At 32.8% G+C, this 11,654-nt stretch overlaps 1 protein-coding gene across 4 annotated transcripts in view; it reads left to right on the forward strand.

Annotated features, from left to right (window-relative positions):
* The first annotated feature begins 2,205 nt into the window (after positions 1–2,205).
* Positions 2,206–11,654, forward strand: part of LOC132144953 (uncharacterized) — a 51,323-nt gene continuing 41,874 nt past the window's right edge. For 2 of the 4 annotated variants that reach the window (XM_059555572.1, XM_059555570.1), the window contains exon 1: positions 2,208–2,542. Coding sequence is in view for 3 of the 4 variants with exons in the window: in XM_059555570.1 (XP_059411553.1) it covers positions 2,482–2,542 (61 nt within the window). In the remaining variant the exon portion in view is untranslated. Of the gene's footprint in view, positions 2,543–2,651; positions 2,979–3,411; positions 3,481–4,418; positions 4,599–11,654 lie in introns of those variants that run through there. The other 2 variants (XM_059555567.1, XM_059555571.1) reach the window with 2 other exon arrangements.

An 11,654-nucleotide genomic window follows, 5' to 3' on the forward strand; every position in this document is an offset into this window, starting at 1 on the left:
CCCTAAGCAGGAGGTAAGGGCTGCCACCTGATTCCACTAATTGATGACCTGACAGGATTGCGGGAGGGGAGGAAGCCGTGAGGTTTTAAGCTGCACCATGGCACAGCACAAGCTGTGTGTCTCGAGGCTGCATCGTGAGGATTTGTTCTCAACCCAGAAAGCTTTAGTTGGTGTTCTTGAGATTTTGGTTAATTCCTTTACAGTGTTATTGTGTTAACACCCTTGTGCTAACTGAAGCCTGTGACAAGGAATCTGGTTTGTTCTGAGCGTTATTATTTGTTTGTCTGTATTCATGTTATTGTTTGTTATCTATTAAGCTTGTATTGCTAATTTATTGGGAAAGGTAGTAGAGAGGTGGGTGCCATTTTGTTTATCATGTTATGTTTCTCCTGTTTATGCTAGTTAGGGAGTTAGGTTATTTTTATTGTATTTTTGTTTCTTTCTTTTGTTAGTTTGGTTAGGTTCTCCCTAATAGAGGGTTTTAGTTTATGTTGGCCTTGCACCCTCTCGAAGTCTTGACATCCTCCCATATTCGTTAAATAAAATAACTTGTTTTTGATATGAGTCAATGGTTGGCTTTTGTTAAAGCTCTGGGCTTGGCAATCGAACCTTGCTGCCTCCACACATCACCTTTTCTTATTCTGTTATGGTGTTCTATAGCCCTAGACTAACTGGGAACTTAACATTGCACTTGCATTTGCTTCCTCTCCTACTTTGCCGTTTCAATAGCCCACTGATTAATGCTTAAACCTTTTAAAAATGTCCTATTTCAATAAATAAGAATACGCTCCTGTTCTGTCATTGCTCTGTACTAATGTTAGTTTTTGCTTAGTCTTATGTAACTTTATTATTTTGAGTTTGATTAACTGACAGCCCATCAGAAGAGTACATGCAGATCGCATATATGCCTTGAATTGGGTTTGCACTAATTAAGTTAGTTCGTCCACAAGGTGGCAACACTGGCCCGGGCCAGCCAGAAAAGAAAAGGAAGAATCGCAACAGTGCCAAGTCCGCCGTTTCCCATGCAATTGGGCTACTGCAATGTTGCCAGTGGTTGTTTGGAAGCTACTCCAATAACATGATATTTATCCCCTGGGATATGAATTTAAGCAGGGGAACCCCGCCAAAAGATGTGGTTTTTAACCGGGGACCAGTTAAAATGGGATTGGGCTAGTTTTGTACTTGTTTTGAGTAGTGTTGGTCGGGTTTTCTTGTGAAGACCTGTCAACAACTACAATCTACCGGAGAACGCAACATCGTTGACAAGAGCTTGTATGAGGATATTATAAGATATCCACAACTCTAGCTTAAAACTAGTATAAAGATTATTATCATAACGCAGAAATAGCTCAGACTGGATTAAGGTGATTATTAAATGCAGTATAGTTTGAAAAGTCTGTGCGTTCGGCTGAACCTATGCTGGCAAGCGACAAAAACACACACAATTATGTCAAAATAAAGTTTTGGTGAGTGATTTTTTTTAAACACGGCCTTAAATGAGTTATAAAGTCCAAAATAATCGTGAAGAGCTGAGAGAAAACCTGACATGTTTCAGAAATACCTCATGCACGTCAGATTTTAAAGAGACAGCATGGCTTTTAAAGTGAATCTTGCTTAAGTCTGTCATTTATGGAAATCACGGAAATGAAAAAGAGAAATTACTCGACTGTTCTAGTCACTAACTTTTGTTGCTTGAATAAAGATTTATCTATATAGTTTATGCATGTAGAATGTTAAAAAAGAACACTAAATAATTATACTTTAATCTTGAATGGCAATAATTAATTGCTAAATTTGAGAGGAAGATGCGTTTAATAGAGACATCATCAACAGTATTATAATTATTATAATTTTTTTAATTGTGAGACTTTGTAAAGAGAAATCATTAAATATTTAAAATATACCATCTTTATGTTGTTTCTACATTCATTTGGAGGTTCAGTGTGAATTGATGACAATATTATTTGTGATCAATTAGTCACGATTAATTACATAAAATGCGTAAATAATTCGTTTTTTTTTTTTTTTTGATTGACAACACAAATGTTAACCTTTCATATTCGTTGATGTTGGTAATATTTTACTGCTGAATGTGCATTTAATTTTAATTCATTATTTTATAGTTTTCACTATGATAATCCGGCCCTCAAATGAAACTAATTGAATAGCCCTGACTTAAACCATTTAATTAACTATATAGCTGTTTAGACTTCGATGTATTACCTGAATTCAAACAGACTGAGTGAAATAAACCTATAATTGACTAAACAACAATTAAAAAATACAAGTGACTCAATGTGTAGGAGTTTACAGTACTCATATTTATTGGCTATAAAAATTAAGGCCATTGGTTCGAACAGTTTGAGATAGTTTGATGATTTTCACAGCGTTAAGAAAGGAAGTGGAAACACGTTGTGGTTTAATGTCTCTGTACTGAAAGGAAATCTGCAGTTTGATCGATGCTTTTACAGACGAAAGACAATGGAGAACATCATGCTCTTTTGTGTTTTTTCATACTTGATTGTTCAGATCAGCTCTAGCGGTAAATATATTCTTCTTTACGATTTCACATCATTGATCTTTTTTATACTAAAATATAATTAAAGTTTAATCTAAATAATTCCAAAGAATCATTTTATGATGTTTTCCAGATGCTTCAGAACATGATGTGACTCTGTTAAGATTTCAGCTGAATGAAAGCATCACTCTGAACTGCAACATGACATACAATCATGAAATAGCCTGGTATCACCAGAATCCTGAATCTGGACGACTAACACTGGTGCTGTCTACCTTATATAATAACGTTCTAAGCTATCAAAGACATCGCATATTTGCAGAAATAGGGACCAACAGAGCCTCGCTAGTTATTACTAGACTAAATGAGTCAGATTCAGGTCTTTATTTCTGTGGAACACCAAAGGAATCAGACATGCAGTTCATGTACTTCAACAAACCCATCAGACTAGTGATGGAGGGTTAGTACAGCTCTTCAGTTTCTCTCAAATCTTCATAATGTTTTTAATGCTGAAAATTATTTGACTGTTTCTCAATTTATTTCAATAATCTACGTTACAAATTAACTTTCCATAAAAGTTTTTTTTTTTTAACTGCAACGTCACAGAAGAACCATTTTTGTTTCCCCAAAAACCTTCTAGTGATCAGTTCATAAAGAAGCATTGTTTTCTATACTGTGTAGAACATTTGAATCATCTATAGAACCGTTTTCCTTTATAAAGAATCTTTTGTGTGATTGGAAGATTCTGTGAAAGTGCTTCTTTTTATGCAGTGTTTGTGCTCCAGATATGAATGATTCTTCAAATCATGTGTGTTATTGAGGAGTTTGCTGTTATAGTAATATTGAATCTTTTTGTGTTTGATGAAGTGATCATATATTTCATATATTTTCAGACAAGTTGACAGACAGAGAAGACAAAGTTCAGTCCGTCACAGATCCTCCAGAGGATGATGAGATCACAGGTGAGAGCAGAGATCATTCTTACTCGTATTTTATTTGATTTAATTTCTAAATAATTATTTTTATTTCAGGAGTGAAGTGCATTAGTGTATTTGTTATAGGTTATGCAAATTTTAATAATCTAAAGATCCTTTTGTCCAATGGAAGTATTACATGGATGTTCTTCATGAATCCATCGAAGCAAATTAAAAACTTTTTTTTTTAAATAAGTGTAACTGTTCATATTTCTTAAGCAACATAATTACGTGTCACATTATTACAGAATGTGCATCACAGATGTAATTTGAGTGTGATTTTATCACAGTTCAGACCCAGCACGACTGATCTGGATCAGTGTCTGAATGATCTGTGTTTCTTTATTCTGTAGTTTGATTGGTGTCCGATCAGTTCAATTCAATATTGCTTTATTGGCATGAATACCAATGATACAATATTGCCAACGTTTGGTGTACATATATAGAAAAAATAATGGAACTGAATATTATAACATCTTAGAATATTAAACAGTAACAATTTATAATGTGTGAACATTTGATACCACAGTCTTTAATTACATAGAAACACAAACATACTAAGGATCACTGTGATGAGACACACTGAGAAGACACACACACACACACACACACACACACACACACACACACACACGTTCACCTGCTGTCTCTCAGGCTGTGGCACGTCCACACGTCTCTCGCAGCCAGTGCTGCTGTGTGTTCCTCTCCTAATATTATCTTTATTTTTTTTTTTTCACTAATGGCTGTAAAGTTCTAATAATAGATTTTAATCTGATTTTAGAGTTCAATAGAATTGTAATTAACTTTTTTTGTGTTTTAGTTTCTTGATCCCAATGTTCCAGATATGTGTTTTTAGATTGTTTGATGATTTGATTGATTTTGATGTTTGGGTGAGAAGCAGTGCTGGTTTCTCTGTCTGTCTGTAGTCTCTACAGTCGAAGTGATGCTGACGGAGCGTGTGATGGTGTTCGGTGGTGTTTGTCTGGCTGTCCTTCAGTTTTTTCTGGCTACAGTCGTTGCAGGAGGAATCATTCACTGTTACGGTTGGCAGAAAGGATGGGCCGCAGCTAAACGTGCTGTTCTGACTGATTAAAAAAATAACTGAATGACACTGAATTTGTGTGCTTTATTATTCACTCTATCACAATAATCAGCATTGCTGTATGTTATCATTGATTGTGACTTCAGATCTCATTTAGACTTCTGTTGTGGTAAAGCATTAAAGTGCCCCTTTTATGCTATTTGAGAAGTTCATAATTTAGTTTTGAGAGTCCTCAACAATAGATTTGCACGCATACAAGAACACAAAAACACGTTCAATGACTCTTTTGTACATGATTCTCAAACGATTCATCTGTAGATTCATCTTTCCAAACCTCTCCTTTTGCGTGAAGCTACTCTGCTCTGATTGGACAGAAATGTGGAGAACTGATAAAGCACTGCAGTTTGTAAACCAGCACATTTCTCCATCCTTTATCATGACTTTAAATAATAAGAACAACCATAAGAACATTTCTAGACAATAGCTGATCAGCAGAACATGAGTTAGCCGGAAACCTAGTGTATACACAACACAACACACAAAACTACAGATTCGGACACTGGACACTGACTGATTTCTGGTTTATGAATCCCACATTAAACTGGTGGAGGTGAGAGAAGCAGTCTTCAGTGAAATGATGGGATTATAATGCTGGAGTATCATAAATTATTCACAGACTGGGTTCAAGTTTTCACACAATTGTCGACACAGATAATTGGAGGGGCATCATGGAAATGTGGTAACCTGTGACGTGTGAATTTCACAGAAAGGTACTTCGTTTTCAAAAGAATCCCCTCAGCTTTGTTTCCCCTTCTTTTTTTTATGTATGTCAATGTGTACTTGCATTAAATCTGAAGGCTGGGTCGCTCGTGTCATTTTCACCTTATTTCTCACTTCCTAAATTTACAAGTAACAAACCACAAGCACAGCGCTGACTGACTCTGTTCCCACGGCTGGGTGCTCTCCGATCCACTTGGGTATGAAACATTATACTAAACAGACTCGGGTCCCAAGTAATCATTTGTAAAGAATTTGTGCTTATTAAAAACGAATAACCAGCCTATATTCTAGTAATGTGCAAGCTAATAAGCAACTTGTTAAAATACCCTATAGTGATATACTAGATAATACTAGTCATTTTGTCACTTGAGGTGTTGTGGGGTAGTTTCTGACGCATGAGATCCAAGCAAAACATCCTCCTCCAAATACTGCTTATCAGATTTATTCATCACAGCTCGTACAGCTCATTTTACCTCACAGTTCTGCTGCACAATGCACATGAAATATCATCGGATGCCTCCACATATTCACCTCCAAACATGATCAAAAAATGTTGTGCTTCCCTCTAATTACACACCTGTCTTCTCTAACTCTTTGCCAACCTATATATTCATTAATTATTATTTTACTTTATTTTTTTATTTATTACCTGTATTATTATTTATATCATACTGTATGTTCTATTTCTTAGTTGTAGTTGATATTTGTTCAGTACCTCTATATTATATGTTGGAAATCAATTAAAATAATATAAGGTTTTACGAAACCATTTTGTAAGTGAATTGCTTCATTGATGGATCAGAATCTGTTCTGCTTTGTGAGTATTCTAAGACTATGGACTAAGCAGCATGTTAATTTATTGATTTCTAAAGAAAACAGATATGTTACTAATACTGACTATGTGAAATCTTGTTTAGTCCACAAGTAGTGCACATATGAATTTACATCTGCCATTGACATAGATTTCTGGCAGTCTATGTTATGAATAGCCATGCTATCAATTAATATATATATATATATATATATATATATATACACATTCATAGTCATGTTTGGGGCCCATGATACTTAACAGTTTTCATGGATGAAACATACAGGAAAAAACAAATCGTGTTTATACACGTTCATCGAATTCTGATCTGATCATCAATCCGGTCTTTGACAAAAACTTTGTTCAAAATGTTGATTTTTATGAAACCTACCCATGTTCAATTGTGATAAAAAGAATAAATAAAGATAGACAATTTTTGCATTGCTTAAAAGTAGAGGCTCTGTACCTTTATTTAATGTTTCATTTTCAGATATTCAGAGAAAAATATTCTGTGGGGGCATGACATTCTTGTGAAAATGACCCAAAATGCTGGCGCTGGCTGGAAACATTAATAAACGCTGGCGGGGAAAGAGTTAAAGTACAGTACTGTGTTTAAAGTATAAAAATTAACACCTAAATAGCAGTACAAATTCACTGACAGAAAACTATACTTAGAAGTATATATGCAGTATAAAACAATTAAACAAGTAGTTTACTGAGAGAATACTTCACTTTCATGAATCAAAAAATAAGTGCTACAAGTATTTAACAAGCAAACTATCAGCATACCTTTAAGTTCACTTCTATCATGGTTTGAGTACAAATGAAAAACAAAGTTGAAAACTAGTTGTGTATTGAAAGTTTACTACTGTAAATTTATACACTGAAAAGTAAGCCAATTTAGTTCAAAGTAGTTTTGAAATAGTACACTTACAAGTATACTAGTATATTGATACTTCATAAAGTACGAAGAATATACTTGAAGTTTATCGGTAACACTTTAGAATACCGTTTCTTACTTACTACATAACTAATAAGGAATTATTGAAGAACTAACAGGTGATTATTCATTAACACAACTCACTACTGTTAACTAAAGAAGATGTGTTAATTAATCAGTATGTTATATAATTTTATGATTATCTTAAGTAACAGTTAGCTAATCAATAACTAATGTATCCTGTCATACCTCCTGAAGAACTACTATTAATTATCTACTAGTTAGGGTTCAAGAAAAATAACTATGAAGTAACTACTAATGAACAGTTTTACACAATTACATTGAATTGTGACCCTTTCATATAAAAGTTATTAGCAATATTAGTAGTAGTATGAAAATGCAATATTAATAAATGCAATACATTTTATAGAGGTTTTGCCTATGTAGTAAATTGTTTTGTGAGTGTGTTTTGTAAGAAATCAGCTTCCAACAGGAACCCCACCACGACTCCAGTGCCTTGCGATAACTTAAGTTAAATATAAGTTAGTTTTTATATTTTATATAAAATTAAATTTTTTAATTTTAATTTACGTCTAAATATGTACGTTTTGATTGTGAGATCAGGCTGAATTATTAGATAATTCCTGAAGAATTACTTAGAATCTGAAACAGTATTCTAAAGTGAAAACATAGGGAACCCATTAGTAATTAATAAAGAATTATCGGATAATTCCTGAAGAATTACTTAGAATCTGAAACAGTATTCTAAAGTGAAAACATAGGGAACCCATTAGTAATTAATAAAGAATTATCGGATAATTCCTGAAGAATTACTTAGAATCTGAAACAGTATTCTAAAGTGAAAACATAGGGAACCCATTAGTAATTAATAAAGAATTATCGGATAATTCCTGAAGAATTACATAGATTCTGAAACAGTATTCTAAAGTGAAAACATAGGGAACCCATTAGTAATTAATAAAGAATTATCGGATAATTCCTGAAGAATTACTTAGAATCTGAAACAGTATTCTAAAGTGAAAACATAGGGAACCCATTAGTAATTAATAAAGAATTATCGGATAATTCCTGAAGAATTACTTAGAATCTGAAACAGTATTCTAAAGTGAAAACATAGGGAACCCATTAGTAATTAATAAAGAATTATCAGATAATTCCTGAAGAATTACTTAGAATCTGAAACAGTATTCTAAAGTGAAAACATAGGGAACCCATTAGTAATTAATAAAGAATTATCGGATAATTCCTGAAGAATTACTTAGAATCTGAAACAGTATTCTAAAGTGAAAACATAGGGAACCCATTAGTAATTAATAAAGAATTATCGGATAATTCCTGAAGAATTACTTAGAATCTGAAACAGTATTCTAAAGTGAAAACATAGGGAACCCATTAGTAATTAATAAAGAATTATCGGATAATTCCTGAAGAATTACTTAGAATATGAAACAGTATTCTAAAGCGAAAACATAGAAAACCAATTAGTAATTAATAAAGAATTATCGGATAATTCCTGAAGAATTACTTAGAATCTGAAACAGTATTCTAAAGTGAAAACATAGGGAACCCATTAGTAATTAATAAAGAATTATCGGATAATTCCTGAAGAATTACTTAGAATCTGAAACAGTATTCTAAAGTGAAAACATAGGGAACCAATTAGTAATTAATAAAGAATTATCGGATAATTCCTGAAGAATTACGTAGAATCTGAAACAGTATTCTAAAGTGAAAACATAGGGAACCCATTAGTAATTAATAAAGAATTATCGGATAATTCCTGAAGAATTACTTAGAATATGAAACAGTATTCTAAAGTGAAAACATAGGGAACCCATTAGTAATTAATAAAGAATTATCGGATAATTCCTGAAGAATTACTTAGAATCTGAAACAGTATTCTAAAGTGAAAACATAGGGAACACATTAGTAATTAATAAAGAATTATCGGATAATTCCTGAAGAATTACTTAGAATCTGAAACAGTATTCTAAAGTGAAAACATAGGGAACCCATTAGTAATTAATAAAGAATTATCGGATAATTCCTGAAGAATTACTTAGAATCTGAAACAGTATTCTAAAGTGAAAACATAGGGAACCCATTAGTAATTAATAAAGAATTATCGGATAATTCCTGAAGAATTACTTAGAATCTGAAACAGTATTCTAAAGTGAAAACATAAGGAACCCATTAGTAATTAATAAAGAATTATCAGATAATTCCTGAAGAATTACTTAGAATCTGAAACAGTATTCTAAAGTGAAAACATAGGGAACCCATTAGTAATTAATAAAGAATTATCGGATAATTCCTGAAGAATTACTTAGAATCTGAAACAGTATTCTAAAGTGAAAACATAGGGAACCCATTAGTAATTAATAAAGAATTATCGGATAATTCCTGAAGAATTACTTAGAATCTGAAACAGTATTCTAAAGTGAAAACATAGGGAACCCATTAGTAATTAATAAAGAATTATCAGATAATTTTGCAGGACTTACAGAATTGTAAAGTGAACCTATTAGTAAATAATAATAAACTACATCATTTTGACTAAGAACAACCTATAAAAGTAATCATAAACTTAAAAATTAAAACTTAAAACTGTAAAATTCTCTCATCTGTTTATTTCAGATGAGAACATTTCTTAATACAGCATATTTTATTCCATTTTAACATGTATACTGCCCACATTCGAACTTATTTAACAAACCTTTCATAATCAAAAGTTAAACATTTAGAAGCAAACAAAATCCATATTTTATTTCCATTATAGGCTAATAAGTGGGCTGTAACAAAGTTGCTACTGTAGTAGTACTTTGTACTTGTCCTTTTACTCAAGTAATTTTGAAAATGAATAGACCTACTTATAATTTTACTGGCGTAATATTTTATTGGGGTTATCTGTACTTTTACTCAAGTACTTGATTTGTGGGACACAGCCTGATTATTATAGTGTGTTTTTTTGCGTATAACTGTTCAGTAGTAGTTACTTCATAGTTATTTTTCTTGAACCTTAACTAGTAGATAATTAATAGTAGTTCTTCAGGAGGTATGACAGGATACATTAGTTATTGATTAGCTAACTGTTACTTAACACAATCATAAAATTATATTACATACTGATTAATTAACACATCTTCTTTAGTAGTTAACAGTAGTGAGTTGTGTTAATGAATAATCACCTGTTAGTTCTTCAATAATTCCTTATTAGTTATATAGTAAGTAAGAAACAGTATTCTAAAGTGTTACCAGTTTATCTAAGCATAGTTACAAAATGAACGAAGTAAATATTTTATTTGTAAGGGCAGTTGCCGCCTCACTTCTCTAGTCTGCATCTCTGGCAAAGCCAAAACATCTTCGGTCATTAAAACTGTGAGGGTGGGAAACAAAGCTGAAACGTTAGCTAAAGCCAAGGACACTGTTTTACGAGAAGTCCAAGAGGATTTGAAACTTCAAAGTCCTCAATATAAAGTAAAAAGGTCAATCTTAGGTTGTCTTCTGAGAGCAGGGGATTTGCAGAATAGTAAGTGCCATCCCAAAGAGATGAATCATATCCATCTTCCCCTTTACTTGTTCCAGTACATGCTTTTTTCTCAGCAACTCTTGCCAACCACAACGAATTGCACATCCATACTTGGCACAGGGCTTGACATTAAAAGGATAGTTCACCCAAAAATGAAAATTGCCCCATGATTTACTCACTCTCAAGCCATCCTAAGTGTATATGACTTTCTTCTTTCAGATGAACAGTCATTATAAAATTTTTCTGGCTCTTCCAAGGTTTATAATTGCAGTGAAGCTCAAAAAAGTGCATCTATCCTTCATGAAACTGCTCCACACGGTTCAAAGGGGCTAGGCTTTCATTAGTTAACACTTTAGTTAACCTTAGTTAATGCATTAACATTCACAATAAGCAATAGCTACATTTACTACAGAAGTTATTAATCTTTGTTAAAAAAATACATGTCTTCTTTCATGTTAGCTCATTAAAAAACAAAGTTGCAACTTTCGATTTTAACAATGTGTTATTAAATATTGGAAACCTAAGATTAATGACTGTTCAGAAGAGTTTTTCATGGGCAGTTTGTTAACTAATGAAGCCCTAATGTAAAGAGTGAACAAACAAAGAATCAAAACACTTTCAAACAATATCTCAGGCATGTTGTAGTCCAGATTAAAATGTAAAAAATGTTTGAAAAGACATTCAGAAAGTAGCAGCTGCTTTATTTATGGCATTTCCAGGATAACGGCTGCAATTTTCTGCAGTTTAGCGCCATCTGCTGTCAGAGATTGATTGTGCTTTCATAAAAAATGAAGAGCAAAGAATAAGCTTCAGGTGTGTTTAAACAATTATTAATTGTTATATTGCAATCCTGTCTATCAATTTCAACTAAAAATTACCATCAACAACTGACGTTGTGTCCATCCATCCATCGATTCTGTCATGTTTCTCATAAACGCACCAATGGGAATGGAAATATCTCTAGGTGATTTACTGATGAAGCACACACAGAGACCAATGCAATCTATCAAGAGCAGTGCAAACTAACGTCTGCTTTAAG

Source organism: Carassius carassius, chromosome 8 (assembly GCF_963082965.1).
Source record: "Carassius carassius chromosome 8, fCarCar2.1, whole genome shotgun sequence".
NCBI classification, from domain to species: Eukaryota; Metazoa; Chordata; class Actinopteri; order Cypriniformes; family Cyprinidae; genus Carassius; species Carassius carassius.